Here is a 21,736-nt window from a genome sequence, read left to right as displayed (position 1 = left end):
TAGTTTTCTGAGTACAGATCCTTTGCCTCTTTGGTTAAATTTATTCCTAGGTATCTTATGGTTTTGGGTGCAATTGTGAATGGGATCGACTCCTTGATTTGTCTCTCTTCTGTCTTGTTGTTGGTGTATAGGAATGCCACTGATTTCTGTGCATGGATTTTATATCCTGCTACTTGACTGAATTCCTGTATGAATTCTAGCAGTTTTGGGGTGGAGTCTTTTGGGTTTTCCACATAGGGTATCCTATCATCTGCAAAGAGTGAGAGTTTGACTTCCTCTTTGCTGATTTGGATGCCTTTGATTTCTTTTTGTTGTCTGATTGCTGTGGCTAGGACTTCTAGTACTATGTTGAATAGCAGCAGTGAGAGTGGACATCCCTGCTGCGTTCCTGACCTCAGGGGAAACATTGAGAATGATATTCGCTGTAGGTTTTTCGTAGATGGCTTTTATGGTATTGAGGTATGTACCCTCTATCCCTATACTCTGAAGAGTTTTGATCAAGAAAGGATGCTGTACTTTGTCAAATGCTTTTTCTGCATCTATTGAGAGGATCATATGATTCTTGTTCTTTCTTTTGTTAATGTATTGTATCACGTTGATTGATTTGCAGATGTTGAACCAGCCTTGCAGCCCAGGGATAAATCCCACTTGGTCATGGTGAAGAATCCTTTTAATGTACTGTTGGATCCCATTGGCTAGTACTTTGGTGAGAATTTTTGCATCCATGTTCATCAAGGATATTGGTCTGTAATTCTCCTTTTTGATGGGGTCTTTGTCTGGTTTTGGGATCAAGGGAATGGTGGCCTCATAAAATGAGTTTGGAAGTTTTCCTTCCATTTCTATTTTTTGGAACAGTTTCAGGAGAATAGGTATTAATGCTTCTTTAAATGTTTGGTAGAATTCCCCTGGGAAGCCATCTGGCCCTGGGCTTTTGTTTGTTGGGAGATTTTTGATGACTGCTTCAATTTCCTTAGTTGTTATAGGTCTGTTCAGGTTTTCTATTTCTTCCTGGTTCAGTTTTGGTAGTTGCTACATCTCTAGGAATGCACCCATTTCTTCCAGGTTATCTAGTTTGCTGGCATAGAGTTGCTCATAATATGTTCTTATAATTGTTTGTATTTCTTTGGTGTTGGTTGTGATCTCTCCTCTTTCATTCATGATTTTGTTGATCTGGGTCATTTCTCTTTTCTTTTTGATAAGTCTGGCCAGCGGTTTATCAATCTTGTTAATTCTTTCGAAGAACCAGCTCCTAGTTTCGTTGATCTGTTCTACTGTTCTTTTGGTTTCTAGTTCATTGATTTCTGCTCTGATCTTTATGATTTCTCTTCTCCTGCTGGGTTTAGGCTTTCTTTGCTGTTCTTTCTCTAGCTCCTTTAGGTGTAGGGTTAGGTTGTGTATTTGAGACCTTTCTTGTTTCTTGAGAAAGGCTTGTATTGCTATATACTTTCCTCTCAGGACTGCCTTTGCTGTATCCCAAAGATTTTGAACAGTTGTGTTTTCATTTTCATTGGTGTCCATGAATTTTTTTAATTCTTCTTTAATTTCCTGGTTGACCCATTCATTCTTTAGTAGGATGCTCTTTAGCCTCCATGTATTTGAGTTCTTTCCGACTTTCCTCTTGTGATTGAGTTCTAGTTTCAAAGCATTGTGGTCTGAAAATATGTAGGGAATAATCCCAACCTTTAGTATCGGTTGAGACCTGATTTGTGACCTAGGATGTGATCAATTCTGGAGAATGTTCCATGGGCACTAGAGAAGAATGTGTATTCCGTTGCTTTGGGAGGGAGTGTTCTGAATATGTCTGTGAAGTCCATTTGGTCCAGTGTGTCATTTAAAGTCTTTATTTCCTTGTTGATCTTTTGCTTAGATGATCTGTCCATTTCAGTCAGGGGGGTGTTAAAGTCCCCCACTATTATTGTATTGTTGTCAATGTGTTTCTTTGCTTTTGTTATTAATTGCCTTATAAAAGTGGCTGGTCCCATTTAGGATCTAACAATTTACAATTGTTAGATCTTCTTGTTGGATAGACCCTTTAAGTAAGATATAGTGTCCTTCTTCATCTCTTATTACAGTCTTTGTTTTAAAATCTACTTTGTCTGATATAAGGATTGCCACCCCAGCTTTCTTTTGGTGTCCATTAGCATGGTAAATGGTTTTCCACCCCCTCACTTTCAACGTGGGGGTGTCTTTGGGTCTAAAATGAGTCTCTCGCAGACAGCATATGGATGGGTCTTGTTTTTTAATCCAATCTGATAGCCTGTGTCTTTTGATTGGGGCATTGAGCTCATTTACATTCAGGGTAACTATTGAAAGGTATGAATTTAGTGCCATTGTATTGCCTGTAAGGTGACTGTTGCTGTATATTGTCTGTGTTCCTTTCTGATCTATGCTGCTTTTAGGCTCTCTTTTTGCATAGAGGACCCCTTTCAGTATTTCTTTTAGGGCTGGTTTTGTGTTTGCAAATTCCTTTAGTTTTTGTTTGTTCTGGAAGCTTTTTACCTCTCCTTCTATTTTCAATGACAGCCTTGCTGGATATAGTATTCTTGGCTGCATATTTTTCTCGTTTAGTGCTCTGAAGATATCGTGCCAGTCCTTTTGGCCTGCCAGGTCTCTGTGGATAGGTCTGTTGCCAATCTAATGTTTCTACCATTGTAGGTTACATATCTCTTCTCCCGAGCTGCTTTCAGGATTTTCTCTTTGTCTCTGAGACTCGTAGGTTTTATTATTAGATGTCAGGGTGTTGACCTATTTTTATTGATTTTGAGAGGGGTTCTCTGTGCCTCCTGGATTTTGATGCCTGTTTCCTTCCTCACATTAGGGAAGTTCTCTGCTATTATTTGCTCCAATATACCTTCTGCCCCCCTCTCTCTTTCTTCTTCTTCTGGGATCCCAGTTATTCTAATGTTGTTTCGTCTTATCGTATCGCTTATCTCTCGAATTCTGCCCTCGTGATCCTGTAGTTGTTTCTCTCTCTTTTTCTCAGCCTCTTTATTTCCCATCATTTGGTCTTCTATATCGCTGATTCTTTCTTCTGCCTCATTTATCCTAGCAGTTAGTGCCCCCATTTTTGATTGCACCTCATTAATAGCCTTTTTGATTTCGACTTGGTTAGATTTTAGTTCTTTTATTTCTCCAGAAAGCATTTCTCTAATAACTTCCACACTTTTTTCAAGCCCAGCTAGTATCTTTAAAGTCATGATTCTGAACTCTAGGTCCGACGTCGTACTAATGTCAGTATTGAGTAGGTCCCTGGCAGACGGTACTACCTCTTGTTCTTTTCGCTGAGGTGATTTTTTTTGTCTTGTCATTTTGTCCAGAGGAGAACAGATAAATGAGAGAACAAAATGCTAACAGGTTAACAATGTCCCCAGCAAATATACTCTATACAAATCAGAAAAGACCTGAAACCAGGGGAAAAGAAAGGGAAAGAAAGAAAAAAGAAAGTGAAAAAAAGAAAGAAAATGAAAAAGAAAAAGATAAAGAATCAAAAACAGAACAAAACAAAAATAACAGAATATGATCAAATATGATCAGGGTAGTGCATACCACACACTAGATTTTGGGCGTATTTTGGTCTCTTAGAAGAAAGTGCCTCCTAAAATTTTAAAGGAAGAAAGACTTATATATGTACAAAATAATTTTCAATTCAATACATTGATGGGATGGAAGATGACTGTAAAGATGAAACTTATAAAAGGTTTTATAAACAGAATTGATAAGAAGTTGTTTGAAAGAAGAAAGAAGATTTAAGAAAAAGAAAAAAGAAAAAAAATGGGAGAGACTGTGATCAGGCAGGAGACCAGAACAAAGCCATACACTAGTGATTTAGGGTATATTTTGATCTCTTAGAAGAAACTGTATATCAAAATTTGAAAGAGAGAAGAACTTATATATATATGCCAAAAATAAGGGTAACTACTATGAAGGGATAAAATATGAGTTTAAAAATGAGAAATAAAAAATGTTTTTTTAAAAAAGGGATTGATAAGATGTTGGTTGAAAAAGGGAAAAAGTAAAATTCAAAAAAACCCCAACAAAAAACAGTTAAAAAAATTAACTTTGAAAAACTAATGAATCATGGTAAAAAAAGCCATGAATTCTATGTGCAGTATTCCCCTAGCGCTGGAGTTCTCCCGTTCTCCTTGATCGGTAAACTTGGTCTTGGCTTGCTGGCTGTTCGTGCTGATCTTCTGGGGGAGGGGCCTGTTGCCGTGGTTCCCAAATGTCTTTGCCGGAGGCGGAATTGCCCCGCCCTTGTGAGTCCGGGCTAAGCAAGGTGCCCCGGTTTGCTCTCAGGAGCTTTTGTTCCCTGCAAGCTCTTGGTACAGCTTTGGAGCACCAGGGCAAAAATGGTGGCCTCCCAATCTCCACCCGGAGGAGCTGAGAACTCGGGGCCCCGCTCCTCAGTGCGCCCCCAGAGAAAAGCAGTCACTCCCGTGTCCCCGGTCTCCAGCCGCACTCCGTGCTCACCCGGCCTGTGACCGAGCGTTTCTGTCTCTGGCACCCGACCCCGTGTGGAGTCTCCAAACCCAGCAGATCCCTGCGGTGCGCTCCCGCGCCGCTCCTCCTGGGGGAGGGAGGGGAGTCTCCCCGGCTCTGCTGCTTGTTGGGTCCCTGCTGGAGGAGCAGTGGCCCGACTGGGCCGCGGATCACGGTTTATGGCCACCCCGAGCTGAGAGCCCGCGCCTCGGCTCCGTCTCTGCAGCCGGCTTCCCCACTCCGATCCCCGGGAGCTCTGGCGCACTCAGGCACCCCCGGTCTCTCTGTGACCCTGAGGGTCCTGAGTCCACACTGTACCGCGAGGTTTCCACTCCCTGCTTAGCCACTGGAGCGACGTCCCTCAGTGGAGCCGACTTCTAAAAGGTCCGATTTTGTGCTCTGCGGCTCTAGCACTTGCCAGAAGCGGCCGACGGAGGCCCCCTCCCCCGCCGGCTATCCTCCTGAATATCGCCTTGGATTCACTTCTCTGCACGTCCTACCTTCCAGAAAGTGGTCGCTTCTCTGTTCAGAGAGTTGTTGCCACTCTCCTCTTCGATCTCCTGTTGAGTTTGTAGGTGTTCAGAATGGTTTGATCCCTATTCAGCTGAATTCCTGAGACCAGATGAAATCTACGTCTCCTACTCCTCCGCCATCTTGCTCCAACCACCAAATTTACCATTTCATAGTGTGCAATTCAATGGTTTCAGTTATATTCATAATGTTGTGCAGACATCACCACTATCTAATTACAGAACATTTCTGTCAATCAATAGTAATATCCTGTGTTTCGTTTCTGATTTCAGTAATTTCTGTTTTCTCTCTTATTTTCTTATTTAGTCTAAGTAAATATTTGTCAGTTGTTTAGCTAAGGGTTTGTTGATTTTTTTCAAGGAACCAATTTTTGTTTTCATTGACTTTTCTCTATAGTTTTTGAATTCTCTATTTTATGGATTTCTGCTCCAAGCTTTATTTTCCTTTCTTCTCCTTGGTTTGAATTTAGTTTGACATTCTTTTTCTAGTTTCTTAAGGTGAAAGGCTAGGTTATTGGTTGGAGAAATATAGGCATCTACTACTATAAATTTTCCTCTGAGCCCTGCTTTAGCTGCACACTTAAAGCTTTGATATGTTGTGTTTTTATTTTTATTCATCTGAAAGTATTTTCTAATTTTCTTTCAGAATTATTCCTTGACTAAGTGGTCATTTAAGAGTATGTTTAACTTCTACATATTTATGAATTTTCCAAATTTCCTTCTGTTGTTCATTTCTAATTTAATTCCATTGAGGTTGGAGAGCATACTTTGTATGATTGCAGTCTTTCAAAATTTATTCAGACTTGTTTTCTGGCCTAACATAAAGCGTATCCTGGAGACTGTTTCATGTGCTCTTCAGATTAATGTGTATTCTGCTGTTATTTGGGGGAAATGTTCTATACATGCTTGTTAGATCTAGTTAGTTTATAATGTTAGTTCATGTCTTTTGTTTTCCTTGCTGATCTTCTGTCTACGTGTTCTATCATTTAAAGTGTGGTATTGGGGCACCTGGGTGGCTCAGTCGTTAAGCATCTGCCTTCAGCTCAGGTCATGACCCCGCATTGGACTCCCTGCTCAGCGGGAAGCCTGCTTCTCCCTCTCCCACTCCTCTTATGTTCCCTCCCTTGCTGTCTCTGTCTGTCAAATAAATAAATAAATAAAAATCTTGAGAAAAATAAAGTGTGGTATTGAAGTCTCCATCTCTGATTATGGAGTTGTCTGTTTCTCCCTTTAATTCTGTGAGTTTTGCCCCATGTATTTAGGGGCTCTGTTGTTAGGTGTATATGTGTTTATAATTGTTATATCTTTTTGATGAAGTTGCCCTTTTATCATCATATAATTTTTTTGGTCTCTATTAACAAGTGTGTCTAACATTGTGTCTAAATTTTGTCTCTACTTTGTGCTTTGTTTAGGTATTTTTGCCATTCTTTTGCTTTCAACCTGTTTGTAGTTTTGAATCTAAAGTGGGTCTCTTGGGGCGCCTGGGTGGCTCAGTTATTGGGCGTCTGGCTTCGGCTCAGGTCATGATCCCAGGGTCCTGGGATGGAGCCCTGCATTGGGCTCCCTGCTCCGCAGGAAGCCTGCTTCTCCCTCTCCCACTCCCCCTGCTTGTGTTCCCTCTCTTGCTGTGTCTCTGTCTGTTAAATAAATAAATAAATAAATAAATAATAAATAAATAAATAAAATCTTTAAAAAAGAAATAAAGTGAGTCCCTTATAGACAGCATAAAGTTAGATTATGTTGTTTCTTTCCTTTCTTCCAATTTATACCTTTTAATTGAAGAGTTTAATCCATTTATATTTAAGGTAAAAAGGACTTACTTTACCCTTTTTCTATTTTCTATAGTCTTAAGTAATTTTTTGTTCCTCAGTTCTTCTATTATGGCCTTCTTTTGTGTTTATTGGATATTTTCTGGTGTGCCATTTTAATTCCCTTGTCATTTTTTTGTTTTTTTACTATATTTTTGAGTTATTTTCTTAATGCTTGCCTTGGGGATTACTGTTAACATCTTAATTTATAATAATCTAGTTCATATTAATATCAATTTAATTTCAATAGTATAAAAAATTGGCTCTTATAGAGTTCCTTCTCCCTCCTCCTTTATACCCTGTTGTCACAGACTAAATCTTTATATCCTGTGTATACATCATCATACATATAATTATTGCCTTATGTAGTTGCCTTTTAAACGAGATAGAAAAAAAGACCTATAAACAAAAATCACATTTATACTGTCTTTTATATTTATCGAGGTAGTTACCTCTACTGATGCTCTTTATTTCTTCATGCAGATTTCAGTTACCACTAGTGTCCTTTCATTTCAACCTGAAGGAGCCTGTATAGCATTTCTTGCTAGTGTAAACTCTCATTTTTTGTTTATTTGGGAATATCTTAATTTCTCCATCTTTGAGGATAGTTTTGATGGATATAGAATTCTTGGTTTACAGTTATTTTTTCCTTTCAGCACTTTGAATATGTCATTTCATTGCCTTTGGCCTCCATAGTTTCTGATGGTTTCCAATGAGAAATCAGTTGTTGATATTATTGAGGATCCTTTTTAGGTGATGAGCTGCTTCTCTCTTGATGCTTTCAGTCCTGTCTTGACCTTTGGCTTTTTACAGTTTGATGATGGTATGTCTAGGTGTGGATCTCTTTAATTTACCACAGTTTGAGTTTGTTGAGCTTCTTGGATGTGTAGATTAATGATTTTCATCATATTTGGAAAGCTTTAGGCGATTATTTCTTCAAATATTTCTGCCTCTTTCCCTCCTTTCTTTCTGGGACTCCTATTATGCATGTGTTGAGGTTTAATGATGTCACACAGGCTTCCGAGTTTCTGTTCTTTTGTCTTCATTCTTTTTTCTTTCTGTTCTCCGACTGGAAAATCTAAATTGACCTCTCTTTAAGTCCTTTGCTTCTGCCTATATGAATGTGCTGTTGAGCCCCTCTAGTGAATTTTCATCTCAGTTCCTGTAGTTTTCAACTCCAGAATTTCTATTTGAACTTTTTCTTTTTTAATAATTTCTCTTTATTGGTAATCTCCATTTGGTGAGACACTGTTCTCATACTTTCTTTTTGTTTTGTAGACATGGTTCCTATTTGCTATTTGAACATGTTTAGAACAGATTTATAGTCTTTGTCTAGAATCCAACCATTGAGTTTCCTGGCAGAGTGTTGCTTTTTTCCCTGTGTATACTCTTCAGTATCTTTTTATGTTTTATATATCTATTTGAAAACTGGTCATTTCAGATATTTTAATATGACATCTCTGGAAATCAAATTCTTCCCCATTCCCAGGGTTTGTTTTCACTGTTGCTTGTTGTGGTTTTTATTGTGTGTTTGTTTAGTGAGTCTGTCTAGTTGTCTTGTTTGGCTGCTGAAGTCTCTGTTCTTTTACCTTGGTGGTGCACTGACTGGAATAAGGTTTGAACACCTGGAAGTAAAATATCTCCCATTCTTTGCCAAGGGGCTGTGTACCTACTGAGGGAAACTTTCAACACTCAGCTAGACAGTTTACAACTCTGCCTTAGCTCTCACTTTTGCTTGTGGAGAACATCAAGGTCAGCTAAGAGTGAGAGCTTCGGGCTTTTTCAGGTCCTTCCCCAGTGTGTGCATAACCCTGTATATGGCCACATAGAGCCCCAGGAATATGTCTGAGCTTTTCAAAGTCCTTATGGACATTTTATTCCCCAGCTTTAACTTTAAAGCTTTTTGGTTAGTGTATTGTTTGCTCCAACTGATATCTATTGCCTTAGGCAGCAGTGACTACAAGATTTGCCTATGAAGGTGTTCAACGAACACCCCCCCAGGTAGCAGCTTTAGCATTGGGTGAGTTCCTACTAAGGCAAAATAAAGAAAAGTTTTTGAATCAGTCTTCCAGGAAGCCATGAGAGAGGTCAAATAATTCATTGTGAAAGAGGTTTGTTCTGTTTCCTCCAGTACCAGGAATGTGGGCTGATAGTTTCATGGTTACCAATGAGCTGGGGAGTTGGGAATGGGACTCAGGTAAGTTGATACATCACAAAGTTCATTCTTCTTATTGAGACAAAGCCATTCTTTTTTGTCTGAGTGCTCCTTGGGTTCCTGCAAGCCTTTGGTTATTTTTCAGAGTTCTGAAAAAATTGCAACCATTTTTGCCAGTTTTTTCATTGCTTTTATTGGAAGGGTGGGATTTTGGAGTTCCTTCTTCCACCATTCTCCCTGATAACACTCTCTGCAGTGTCTTTTGATAAAGAAGGAACAAAGAAGGAGACTTAAGAAAGAAATTACTTTTTTGGGGGGGCAGAGATAAAACCTGAACGCAGACCGTGTTAGTACAGGATCATAATAACCATTATTGTGTTAGGTACTGGGCTGTTTGAAAAGTACCTCCATTAATTTAATCCTGACAGCAATCCTCTGAGGCAGAAATCACTATCCCCTTTTCATAGAAGAGAAAACTAAAGACTGAGAGATCATGTTACTTTCTCAAGGTTACACAGTCAGTAAGTGGTAGAACCAAGTTTGGATCCCAGGTTTTCTGATCCTAAAGCCTGTACTTTCAATCACTAGGCTATAATGGTATAGGCTGAACTACCAAATGCCACAGGAGCCTATGAGAAGTGCAGGTCCAGCTCTGTAAGATCAAAAGAGGTACAGAAAGACGCAAACCCTTCTATCACAGGGCATCTCTCCTAGCTCTGGATTCCCCTACAGGTAGACTAAGATGCACTTAAGGCACCAGTAAATGTATTATATTTCCATCTTTGGAATAAAACTAGAACTTTGTTGGACTTTCTTATATTTATTTTACACTTCAGAATGAGTGATCAGTTGACTGATTGATCTATCCATCACATGAGCCACATTGGCCTTTTTGTTGTCCTTTGAACATACTAAGCATGTTCCTGCCTTTCAAAGTCTTTGTTGTTTCTATTTTGCTAGTGGTTGGGGCTTTTTTTTTTTTTAAAGATTTTATTTATTTATTTGAGAGAGAGTGAGAGAGAGAGAGAGAGAGAGCATGAGAGGGGGAGGGTCAGAGGGAGAAGCAGACTCCCCACTGAGCAGGGAGTCCGATGTGGGACTCGATCCCGGGACTCCAGGATCATGACCTGACCCGAAGGCAGTCGCTTAACCAACTGAGCCACCCAGGCGCCCTGGGGCTTTGAAACATCTTAATCTGGCTCTTGGATCTGGTCAGGGCTAAGGCCACATGTTATGGGGTGGATGTCATTCTTTTAACCCACTGTATCAGTGATCATGTTCTGAAACTTGAGCTGACACTCGCCATTTCAACAGATATTTATTGAGGACCTTCTATGGGTTAGGCCTTGTGTTAGGTGCTGGGCATGCAAAGATGAGTAAGACTTATGTTCTGCCCAAGAGAATCTAACAGTGTACCTGAAGTTTGTGTATATGTGTGCGGGAAAGGGGAGATGGAGATAAAGCGTGGTTTTATAGAGAAGGTAGCATATGAGCAAGGCCATGAATGGACTTGGATAGGTACAGAATGGCAGGGATCGAAGGACTTGCTTTGCACATATGATCTAACTAGTTGGTGGCACCAGATTCAACTTTTTAGTATCATTAACGGGAATGGGGTAATTACATTTTGTAGAATTGAATACTTCACACGCCTGGAGTCCCACTTGGCCACAGCCATGGTAGGAAGATTTTGTTGGAGGCATCTAAGTCTCCTGGTCCTCTCTCTGTTTCTGCTAGTCACCACAAAAGGGAACTCCTACATCTCCTCCCTGGGTACACTTTTCCTTCGGAAAGTTTCACTGAAAGAATGAAAGCCACTAATTTAAGACCCAGAAGAAACTGCTGAAATGTCAGGTTCTTGCTTCCTATAAAGATGATCATTTTCCCATCTCTTCTGCTCTTTCTTTATCTAATAATGCTATTTGAAAAGGAATCACAACATGAAGTACTTCTCTGCATGGCTTTTGTAGAAGTCAGTAGGTAGGAGCCAAATTGTAAGAGAAAAGCACAAGTCTATGTGTCAGACCAAAGCAAAACAAAACAAAAAGCCACGACGGAAGGCTTTGCCTATTGCCATCATGTGGCACTCTGACCAATTTGCAGGAAACATAACAGCAGAATGGGAGGAGAGCGCGCAACCATGTCTTGAGGGTTAATGGCTTCCATCCAGAATTATGAAATGATGGCAAACATCGCAGGAAGGGCAGTCATGACCAATGCCTCCCAAGCATGCACCCCAAATCCCCCCAAGCTACAAACAAATCCAAGCAGTTTCCCAGAAGACACGTCCTGCCTGTTGCTCTGTTCCCTTCTAGGGAGGTGCTCCACGTGGCTCTTGTCTTCCTCCGGGTCATCAGTGCCTGTGCAGATGGCAAGATCCGCATTTACAATTTCCTCAATGGGAACTGTCTGAAGGTGATGAAAGCCAACGGCAGAGGTGATCCTGTGCTGTCCTTCTTTATTCAGGGCAACAGGTGGGTGGTAGGTGTGGAGGTCAGGGCCGTGGGCTCTATGGTTTGGCTGGTTTTCTTCTCCTCTGGGATACCAGCCCTGCATTTGCTGGCAGCAGGAGAGAGGGGGCAGTGGTCCCCTCCAATTTTGGCTGTAGAAGCGTCAATAATCATATGGTGGCGGCGGGCGGGAGGGTGGATTGGACTTTGCACAAAACTTAGCAAGCAGGGTTCACATCACTCTGATTTGTTCTGGATGTCTGGGCAAATCAGGCAGTGAGTACAGTATGGCTCTGCTCTAAATGTGCAGCCCCTGTTTGCTCCCTGATGCTCACTTCTGACGCAAAGAGACTTACAGGATGGGAGTGGGGTGGTAGTAGCCGGGGTTCCAGGGTCTGGTGGGGCAGAGCTGAGCCAGGTGAGTTTACAGAAACCAGAACCAAGACCATTTGTATGTAGTATTGTATTTGTCATAGGCTAGGTTCAGGGCAATAGGATGTGAAAATACCCAAATAGAATTAAAGTTGCACAGGCTCACTTGAGATATCAGTGAATCTTCCCCAACCATATTGCCTTCCTTTTAATGAAACCATACTAGGGCTATTTCCCGTCTTAAAGGGGCAGGACTGGTGAGAAGTCTCAACAAAGGGACGCTTTTTCAGTTTCAAAGTACTAATGCCATTAAAAAGAAATCACCTCTGACCTTTTCTTTTTTATGACATCCAAAGAGAGACAGTTTCCTTTGGGCCTGAGTAAAAATGAGTCTGAAAGGGATTCCTGATTGGAATGATTCCCCCAATTCCATTCTAGCATTTCTAACCAAAACCAGTCACTCTTACGAGGGTTTACGCTAATAGTTAAGGTCTTAAAATTCAGCCTTTTGGAGCAGAAAGGAACCTACACATGGTATTTCCATTGCTCGTTTACAGTTCTAGGAGATCTAGGCACAGATTAGGGTAGATAACGTGCTCTGTGGACGTTGTGAATGACAGAAACCAGTGGGTGGTTGGGGTTCCCTGCTGGGGGGCCCAGGTTTGGAACTCTTTTCCTACCAAGGCCTAAAAGTGTGGATTAGGAAAGAAGGAAATCATCTTGCTTTATAAAGTACAGCTGTTTTGTTTAAATGCAGAGCATGTGCAGAGATCCTGGAAGGATAGAGGGATGGAGGGTGGGCTGGAGAGTCAGTGAGGGAGCAGAGTCCTCCCCATTACAGAGTTCTCCTTATCCCCATCATAGCAGTAAAATATGGCATTTGGATACTGTGCTTTGAAAAAAAAGAGAGTGAATTTCAAGACGTCAGTGTGCAGAGTACCTAACCTATCTGCTTTGGGCACCCTAGGGATGTGACACTCAACTCAACTCTATGAACAGAAATTCGTTTAAAAATATTTTACCTTGAAAGGTGAGGGAATCAGAACGTACGTGTCCTGCTTACAGTTAATTTTCAAGAGAACCCCTCCCTGTTGCCTGCCTGTGACCGTTCAGCGCTCCAGACCCTCCAACAACCTCCAACACCCTCTTTGTACAGTGATGGCCTGGGCACTGTTCCTTCAGGCTTATGGTTGGATGGGACAGTATTTGAAATGCGTATTTGGAGGCCGGGCAGCGGTGGCCTTCTTGCCTTTTGTGGGCCATCTTGTTGTTTTGGTTCCAGGATGGTGATCAACACGGAGAGCAATATTCTCATGTTCCAGTTTGAGAATGTAAAGTGGCAGTACTCCCTGGACCAGGCCAAACAAAAGAAGAAGGATAAAGAGGAGGACTGGGAAGAAAATGGCCTCACAGAAATCCCCTCCAGGTCTAGCATTCAGGCTTTCAGCCTGAGGGACTCGACGTCCAGTAAACAAACTGTGGCCCAGGAGTCCCTGTTAAGTAAACCATACAGGTCACGAGTTCTCCTGAGGGCCGCCAGGGTACCTACAGGTAAGACAGCTGAATCCCAGGCCACCTCGGTGGTTCCTGATGGAGCAGGAACGGGTGCAGGTGGTGGTGGTTGTGGTAGCAGGACTAGTTTCTCTATAGGATATTTTAGCCAATGATTTCTTGATGATGTAAATCCTAACCATTAAGGAAGGAGGGATACCATTCTCCAGCTCAAGAGAATCTCCTGATTTTCAAGGCCTGTGTTTACTGAACATACTAGAATCTTGGTACAGTAGATAACACTGGCCTTTACCACTTGCCATTCAAACCAAAAACCAGCAACACTCTCCACCCCCGTCCAAACATATAGCACATAATTATTTCCTTAGAACAGAGACAGGATATTACTATGCCACAGAAAGATGTTCTAGGCAGAGGTATTATCTCTAGAGTCCTGATTGATAACATGCATACCCAGGAAATATTGGTATGAAGGAGAAATGTGGGTGTGGGTGTGTGGCGTATGGAATGCCATTTTAAGACACACAAATAATAAGTTAGGTGTGGGCTGGAGTAGCCAGACTCCTTCCTTTCACCTCTCCCATATTTGGCATGTGAAACCGGATCCACATGTCTATGGAGAACATCAAGAGGTCACGTCCAGGTATGTTACATGGACAAATGATCAGAGAGACCAACAGGTGTAGATAAATGATCAGTTCTCCCTGGAGGAGAGAGACCAACGGGTGTAGATAATGCCTAAAGCTTGACAGTCAATTGAAAAAGTGGGTGAGAGGAAAGGCAGGAGGTGGTGTAGACCTTAGGCTCCAGATCCCTTACCTGGTGTCACACAACAACAAACAGCAAGGTGATAGTTTGGGTGCAAATAAGCCAAATTACCAGCTATGCCCCTATTATTTAGACCTTGTTGAATTATGTAATTACTAAGATTTCCTTCTCAATCTTCATTTAGAAGTGTTATTAGAGGGACCTCCAAGTCAAGGAAGGTCAAAATCACCCCAAAGAGATGGCAAGAAGAGAGCGAGTCCTCTTTCTAAGGAAGCAAAATCCCTCGGAGGACATACAACGAAAGGTGATATTTTATTCCAGATCAGGGGCAAAATCCTCTCTCTCTCTTCTCTCCCTCCTCTCTGTTGCTCGCTCACTCTGTTCCATCTAGTTTTTCAGCAAGTCAATGACCGCTTATCTTTTAGAATTCAGAAAGGATAAAATGTCTGACTTTTCTTAAGGGTGATTTGTTTTCCTTAATTGTCCCCTTACTAACTTGAGGCCACAGCATGAACAACCTTTGTAAGAGCCGTGTTTCCAGTTTTGGGCTCACAGCCTGCCTCCCGTATCTGCCACTCAGACTTCTCACTTCTTGGACTGGTGTGTCATCATGAATAGGATGTCCCATTGTTGTTTTTGAAGGGAGATTTTGGTAAAGATTTAAAATGCCTTTCAAATACTTTTGGCTAATGTAATAGTGGTTCTTTGAATCAAACTCCCTGTAGAGACCAGCTTCAAGGTGAGGGTAAAACAGTTAAGTTTCAGGAGAGCTATACTAACAATGGGCATCCTTGAATATGCCTATGTTTAGGTACCTTGTAGGTATACCTGTAGGGTAAAGTCTTAGGAGTGGCATTGCTGAGCCAAAGGATAACTGCCTTTAAAAATTAGAAGGATACTGGGGAGCCTGGATGGCTCAGTTGGTTAAGTGTCTGACTCTTGATGTCAGCTCAGGTCATGATCTCAGGGTCATGAGATCGAGCCCTACATGAGGCTCTGCCCTCAGCAGGTAATCCACTTCTCTCTCTTCCTCCCTCTCCCCCTGCTCATGCTCTCTCTCTAAAATAAATAAATAAATCTTTAAGAAAATCAGAAAGACATTGCAGCCCTGTTTATTGCAGCATTATCTACAATAGCCAAACTATGGAAGGAGCCCAAGTGTCCATCAATAGATGAATGGATACAGAAGAGGTGGTATAGGGGCACTTGGGTGACTCAGTCAGTTAAGTGACTGACTTTTGGTTTTGGCTCAGGTGTCGATCTCAGGGTCGTGAGATCTAGCCCTGTGCTGGGCTCCATGCTCAGCACAGAGTCTGCCTCAGATTCTCTCTCCCTCTCCCTCTGCCCTTCCCACTCATGCTCTCTCTCTTGAATAAATAAATTTTTTTTAAAAAAACTGGAAAAAAAAAGAGGTTGTGCGTGCACACACATGCACACACACACATGCTGGAATACTACTCAGCCATAAAAAGGAATGAAATCTTTCCATGTGCAATAACATGGATGGATCTAGAGGATATAATCCCAAGTGAAATAAGTCAGAGAAAGACAAATGCCGTATGATTTCACTCCTATGTGGAATTTAAGAAACAAAACAAATGAACAAAGAAAAAAAGACCAAAAAACAGATCCTTAACTATAGAGAACAAACTGATGGTCACCAGGGGGGAGGTGGGGGATGGGCAAAACAGGTGAAGGGGATGAAGAGTACACTTGTCATGATGAGCACTGGGTAACGTATACAATGGTTGAGTTGCTATATTGTACGCCTGAAGCTAATATAGTACTGTATATTCAGTATACTGGAATTAAAATCTTTTTAAATAATAAAGAGGAGGACACTAGCATAACTGATAAATTTTCTTTGGATTTAAAAAAAAAAATTAGAGGGACACCTGGGTGGCTCAGTTGGTTAAGCCATCTGACTCTTGATCTCAGCTCAGATCTTTTTTTAAAAAAATTTTGTTATGTTAATCACTATACATTACATCATTAGTTTTTGATGTAGTGTTCCATGATTCATTGTTTGTGCATAACACCCAGTGCTCCACGCAGAACGTGCCCTCTTTAATACCCATCACCAGGTTAACCCATCCCCCCACCCCCCTCCCCTCTAGAACCCTCAGTTTGTTTTTCAGAGTCCATCATCTCTCATGATTCGTCTCCCCCTCTGATTTACTCCCCTTCATTCTTCCCCTCCTGCTATCTTCTTCTTCTTCTTTTTCTTAACATATATTGCATTATTTGTTTCAGAGGTACAGATCTGTGATTCAACAGTCTTGCACAATTCACAGGGCTCACCATAGCACATACCCTCCCCAATGTCTATCACCCAGACACCCCATCCCTCCCACCCCCCACCACTCCAGCAACCCTCAGTTTGTTTCCTGAGATTAAGAATTCCTCATATCAGTGAGGTCATATGATACATATCTTTCTCTGATTGACTTATTTCACTCAGCATAACACCCTCCAGTTCCATCCACGTCATTGCAAATGGCAAGATCTCATTCCTTTTGATGGCTGCATAATATTCCATTGTGTATATAAACCACATCTTCTTTATCCATTCATCTGTCGATGGACATCTTGGCTCTTTCCACAGTTTGGCTATTGTGGACATTTCAGCTCAGATCTTGATCTCAGGGTCATGAGTTCAAGCCCCGCCTTGAGGGGATTTACTTAAAAAATAAACAAATAAAAATAAAAAAATTTAGAAAGATATTACCATAGTCACCCTTAAAAAATGATATATCAATTTACAGTCCTACCAACAATGCATGAGATCTCCCACTATACCCATGCCCAAATGGGTGTTATCCATCCTTTTGAACTTGCTTATATGATAAATAAAAATGGTATTTACATTTTTTTAAAGTTGGTCACTAACAAACGAAATGTTCACCCGTGGGCGATGACTAAGCAGATAAGGAAAAATTCATACTATGGAATATTATCTAATAGCTAAAAATTGTATCATGAGGACAGACCCACATAGAGTGATTTGGAAAGAGATTCAAAATATATTATTATACCAAAAAAAGACACCTTAATGAAAAATGAGTCATCATAATTCCTTTTTAAAAAAATTTGAGTATAGTTGACACAAAATGGTACGTTAGTTTCAGATGTACAACATAATGATTTGACAAGTTTATACATTATGCTGTGTTCACAAGTGTAGCTAACTATCCATCCCGATATACATCCCTATTATAATATCGTTGACTGTATTCCTTATTCTGTGCTTTTTACTCCCATGATTTATTCATTTCATTACTGGAAGCCTGTATCTCCCACTCCCCTTCATCCATTTGACTCACCCCCCACCTCCTCCCCTCTGGCAACCATCAGTTTGTGCGCTGTATTTATAGGTCTGAATCTATTTTTTGTTTGTTTATTCACTTTTTTTTAAGAGTCCACGTATGAGTGAAATCACATATTTGTCTTTCTTGGTCTGACTTATTGCACTTAGCATAATACCCTCCAGGTCTACCTATGTTGTCTCAAATGGCACGATCTCATCTTTTTTATGGCCACATAATATTCCTGTGTGTGTGTGTGTGTGTGTGTGTGTGTGTGTGTGTGTGTGACCACTGAGTATGATGTTAGCTGTGGGTTTTTCATATATGGCCCTTATTATGTTGAGGTATGTTCTCTCTAACCCACTTTCTTGACACAATTCCTTTTTTAAAAAAATTATTTATTTTAGAGACAGAGAGCACGAGTGGGGGGGGGATGGGGTAGGGAGGGGCAGAGGAAGGAGAGAATCTCAAGCTGACCCTGCACTGAGCTCAGAGCTTGACGTGGGCCTCGATCTCATGAACTGAGCTGAAATCAAGAGTGGGATGCTTAACTGAATCAGCCACCCAGGCACCCTGACACAATTCTTTTTTTCAAAGGAAAAAAACTGTGTTTTTTAATACACATGCAGAGTGGTTTATTCTGGGATTAGAAGGACAGTGGGGAAGATTTTGACATCTTAATTTATTTTTGTATGCTTTAGTAAAAATATTTAATATCTTACTATTTAATTGCAATGTAATATTTAATGCAATCATTAATTTAATATTGTAATTATTAAATAATATTTAATTTAATGATTTAACATTTAATAATTTAATTAAATATTATTTATTTAACAAAGTAAACAGGGAGATATCTAAAACTTCATTCCATCTTAATGCCCATACACAAACATCTTGGGATAAAACCCATTTTGTCAAGGAAAATTATATGCTCAGCGCACTTTTGCATTTTATTTACTAGTTATACATTGGCATAATTTGGGGTACAGACTTTTAACTGTTAGGTCAGACTAGACAAATGACTTCTACTTTTCATGACTCAGTTATTCCTTTTGTAAAATGGGGATAACACTTTCCGTGTATCGGTGAGGTATTGTAGGTATTGAAAAGCCTAAACGAGAGAGATATAATACATTTGCTCAGGTGTGAAGACATCCTTGTTACTTCTAGGTATTTGGCACCTTGGAAGTCTTGACCATAAGGTAGTATGCCAGAATGAAGCTCTTATCCTTGTCAAATGGCTTTTGGAACTGCCGCTATTGTTCAAAACATTTTAGGAACTCCTGTTCAGAAACTGCTCGTTGGTTATGTTGTGATATTTTGCATTTCCTAGGGGTAATGTCTATTTTGAAGGCCATTTTGATTTTGGGGAAATGTCCAAAGATCATTTAGAATCAAATTTGATGAATAATTAATAAGATGGAAATCAAACTTTTTGATCCAGTTTTTGTTTAAAAATATAGATTCATTACTATAAATTTATAAGGCCTATTGTGTGAATCATAAAAGAGGGAGGAAGCTCATTCTCACAGGGGGGTTTCAAAATGTGTGAAACACTGGGATTACATATGTTCCCTCCAAAACATGCATATCTAGCGTTTAATACACACTTTAATACACACTTGTTTAATACACACACACAATACTCGAGTACTTATATATTTATTCAAAACTTGTTGTGTTGTATATATCATAATTTCTAGTGCCATAGAGGATTTTTGTGCACATCTTGGCACGCCTGTTGGACCACAGAGACCTCAGTTTGCATCGCCGTTAGAATGGGTTTAAATTTCATGCATAACTACTTACCAGTTTTCATGGAACACTGTGACCTATTTTTGTTTTCTTTTTTGAAAAACCAGAGGATGAGGAGAAAGTACCACCTGGAGACTTGATCAAGCGCTCAAAGAAAAAGCGTTGGCAAATCCCTATGTCGGCGGACCAGTTCCTTCTGACGGTTAATGCCCTGCAGCAAGTCCATAATTCAGGGGAGTTTGCCTATCCCCGGAGGCCCCAAACCCAAGTCATTGATGCCTGGGGACCTTCAATTTCACACCCAAGGAAGGTCCTGAGTTTCAAAGGAAAATCAATCCAACAGGCAGTTGATAGGTTGAGGTGGAGTAACCCTCCCATTGACGTGACGCAAACCAGTATTCCCTTGGAGACCCAGAAACTGCAGCCCAACCTGAAGAACTCTTTGCACAGTCCCCGAGTCCAGTCCACTATACCCCAGCCTGCGATTATCTGCCCCAGATTCGCAGTCGCCCTCAAGGGTGAAGGCCAAGAGACCGGCTCCATCAACAGGACAGTGCGCCCCTGCAGCCCGTTAACCAGCCTGCAGGTAATTAAACCGAACCGCATGCTGGCTCCACCCGTGGACAGGAGAACCAAGTCTGTCAAGAAAGAACGACCTCGCTTCTACACGACCCTTGATCCCTTTAGAATGAACACCAAGTTCATGTTGTTGACCGTAAAGGAGGAGAAGGAGTATGGGGAAGCCAAGATGAAGGAGTTTCAGGCCAGAAAGCCCAGTGAAGTGGTCAATCCCGAAAAAGCCCGCAGAGCTGCCTGGATCAGGAAGATCAAAGGCCTGCCGATAGATCACTTCATGAAGCAAGGAAAAACAGCAGCCCCGGAACTGGGACAAAACGTGTTTATCTGAACCAGCCTTGGGAAATGAACGTCTTACAATAAACAGAGAACCCAAATGGATGTTGGTGTTTGGCCTTTTGTTTTGCCTGTTTGTTTGTTGGTTTTGAGCTGTCCCTTGGCAATGTGGGGATTCGTAATTATCTTCCTATAAGCCAAAGAATTGATATGATCGAATCAAGAAAACAGAGGCAGGGGTGGGGGAGGTGTTGCTGGGAGAGATTGGCATTTGTATTCCCACAGAAAACCATTTAATGAAACGTGAAAGCCCAGCTTCACTGGTGGGTGATGGGAAAGTGATCTTTGGAAATTAAATACCACCCATCACCACCAATTTGGTGCTATCATTCTGGTAGCAAATGAACTGATGGGATTGTATCAGAAGAATGCATTGGAATTCCCTGGTATTTTTGCACCAAAGCCTGATGAAGCTCAATGACTTCAGTTAAGAATCTAAAAGAAGCCCTCAGTGGGGTTGACCTATTGCATTTGAGAACGTTATGTGTTCTTTTCCTTCTCAGGGCTAACTCCTATGGAAAAGAATTAAGCATATTCATCTTTTCTTCAGAGAGGAACACTAATATCAAGTGTGTTGATGTTTCCACCTAGACCTCCCAAGGATGGTGTCAGGGACCAGGCAGGTAATTGAAAAGAGTACAGAACACCATGGGAGCTATGGCCCATCGGAGAACTCAAGCCCTGTCCAAACGGGTAGCTTCTCCTCAGTGGCTCAGCATGACCATAGGATGGTGTGGGATAATAAAAAATATATAAGGGTCTCTGTCCCCAGTTCCTGGCACAGAGCTTCTGAAACCCTTATACATTTCTAACTGATATGACCACTAGGATCATCTTTTGTTTTAATGAGGGGACTCAGAGTGGGCTCCTGGATGGCTCCTGCCTGGGGGCTGGTCACCAAAAGGACCAAGGTAGGATTAGAAGCTTGGGAATTTTAGCCCCACTCCCCATGCTCCAGACGGAGTTAATGGAGTTAATGGAAGTGGAGTTAATGATCCATCATGCCTACGGTGATGAAACCTCCATAAAAATCTCAATAGCATGGAGTTCAGAGAGCTTCCAGGTTGGTGAACACATCCATGTACTGGGTGATGCACCCCAACTCCATGAACCCTCCCAGACCTGGCCCTGTATGTGTCTTTATCTGGTTGTTCGTCTCTATCTTTTAATAAACTGGTACATGTAAGTAAGTGAGTAAGTGTTTCCCTGAGTTCTGTGAGCCCCTCTGGCAAATTAATTAAACCCAAGAAGGGGGTCATTGGAACCTTCAGTCTATAGCCTGGTCATTGGATGGAGCCCGGGTAGGCTCTGTGCTCAGTGTGGGGTCGGCTTCAAATTCTCTCTCCCTCTTCCTCCTGCTCACTCTCTCAAATAATAAATAAAAATCTTAAAAGAAATTAATGCAGCACTAGTAAATAGCCATGTAAAATTTGTAATTTCTATGGAAAGGATCCCCTCAATGAAGGAAATGTGTTAACACACGTTATTCCACGAGTCTCCCAATAGCCCTTTGAAGTAGGCCGGGCACATAGGATATCGTTACAGTCACATTGTTATAATCACAGTTTCAAAGATGATGTAAAGTTCCTGAATTTCAGGTCCTTCATGGAGCAAAACGACATCTCCAGCGATTAAACTTAAAACAGTAGTAAGAATTACATTTACTATTTACTAAGCACATTTAACC

At 41.1% G+C, this 21,736-nt stretch overlaps 1 protein-coding gene across 5 annotated transcripts in view; it reads left to right on the top strand.

The window, feature by feature from the left end:
- The window catches only part of FBXW10B (F-box and WD repeat domain containing 10B), a 53,866-nt gene extending 32,630 nt beyond the window's left edge, over positions 1–21,236 (top strand). For 4 of the 5 annotated variants that reach the window (XM_073881753.1, XM_073881751.1, XM_025864150.2 and 1 more), the window contains 4 exons: positions 11,288–11,446; positions 13,077–13,345; positions 14,259–14,378; positions 19,245–21,236. In XM_073881753.1, the coding sequence (XP_073737854.1) occupies positions 11,288–11,446; positions 13,077–13,345; positions 14,259–14,378; positions 19,245–20,044 (1,348 nt within the window). In that variant the 3' untranslated portion in view covers positions 20,045–21,236. The remainder of the gene's footprint in view (positions 1–11,287; positions 11,447–13,076; positions 13,346–14,258; positions 14,379–19,244) is intronic. The other variant, XM_073881752.1, reaches the window with a different exon arrangement.
- Positions 21,237–21,736: the final 500 nt, after the last annotated feature.

This window comes from Callorhinus ursinus, unplaced genomic scaffold, assembly GCF_003265705.2.
Source record: "Callorhinus ursinus isolate GAN/ISIS: 27379988/994484 unplaced genomic scaffold, GSC_fseal_2.0 scaffold43, whole genome shotgun sequence".
Taxonomy (NCBI): domain Eukaryota; kingdom Metazoa; phylum Chordata; class Mammalia; order Carnivora; family Otariidae; genus Callorhinus; species Callorhinus ursinus.
The sequence above is the reverse complement of the archived record's forward strand: the minus strand, read 5'-3'. Positions and strand labels throughout refer to the sequence as shown.